General features: G+C 56.3%; 1 protein-coding gene across 1 annotated transcript; it reads left to right on the top strand.

Moving 5' to 3' along the window:
• Positions 1-859: 859 nt before the first annotated feature.
• SDRG_17339 (hypothetical protein) lies at positions 860-1,186 on the top strand (the record flags this gene model as incomplete). Its single annotated transcript, XM_008623580.1, has 1 exon — positions 860-1,186. A coding segment is annotated over exon 1 (306 nt), but the record flags the coding sequence as incomplete, so codon positions are not given.

Here is a 1,186-nt window from a genome sequence, read left to right as displayed (position 1 = left end):
CGGCGTCCAAACAAAACAGTTACATCGGTGAGCGCCTGTTAGGATAGGAGTTCCTTGTGTGGTGATCCATGCGTCGAGTACAGTGCGTTTTCGATTGTACTGTCGTCGTCGCGAGCGTTTCGGTGTAGTCGAAACGGGTCGCCGTGGTGTCTGGCGAAGGCTTGTCGTCTCGGCAGGCAGCTGCGCGACGATCGTCGCTCCTGGTGATCTTGGTCCGGATGGTCGATGCGCCGACGCTTGGCAGATCACCAGTGCGTCCACGACGACGAGGCTTCACGCGAGGGACCTGAACCAGTAGTGTCGGTACCCTCATTCTCCACCAATGTCGTGAAGTGGTCGTCTTTGCAGGAAAAATACTTGACGATGGGGAAGGAGGTCTGTCACGTATTTTCCGAGCTTGCCAGACGTCGCAACCAGCCGTGACGGTCGTCGCCGTGAACGAGGAGCTCTCAGCGCCCCGACCTGCAAAGCTTCCGACAGTACTAGTACAATCGAAAACGCACTGTACTCGACGCATGGATCACCACACAAGGAACTCCTGTCCTAACAGCCGCTCACCGATGTAACTGTTTCGTTTGGACGCCGAGGCCACGTAAGTGTCCCACACGCCACTCGATCCAAGGGTATCGACGGCGAAGATATACGAATGTTGGTGTTTGCAATGTTTCTACAATTGCAATACGAGATATATGCAAAACAACAAGCTTGTTGTTCGAAGATTGGGCCGAACAGGCGCATGAACGTACATTGACCCCACAAAAGACGCGCCTTTCTAGAGAGCGAAACCGAAACCGAATCCTGTCGCAAAATGTTCGAATGGACTCAAATTCCGCCACCACATTTCATTTTCGCATTCGCCTCAAACACGACAGCCACCAACATGCCGATCGAGACGGACAGTTCGCAAAAGCACCTTCTCGTCAAGGAAGAACAACTCCTCATGAAGGACGAAGCCGTCGCGCCCAAAGTGTCTCGCACGCGCAAGGCCCTCATCGCGCTCGGTACGAGCCTCGCGTTCCTTGGCGCGTACTCGGCGGCTGCCGCGGACACGCAGCCCATGATGCCGACGGTGGTCAACGCCAACATGCTCCAACAGGCACCGTCGCCGGCGTGCACGTTCAATGACGGCGACCTCATCACGGTGCAGGCCGACACCGGCAAGCTCCTCGCCCGTTGCAACGGCTGC

The sequence above is a fragment of the Saprolegnia diclina genome (genome assembly GCF_000281045.1).
Source record: "Saprolegnia diclina VS20 unplaced genomic scaffold supercont1.277, whole genome shotgun sequence".
Lineage (NCBI taxonomy): Eukaryota > Oomycota > Saprolegniomycetes > Saprolegniales > Saprolegniaceae > Saprolegnia > Saprolegnia diclina.
Note: the sequence above shows the minus strand (reverse complement) of the source record. Positions and strands in the feature narration are given on the sequence as shown.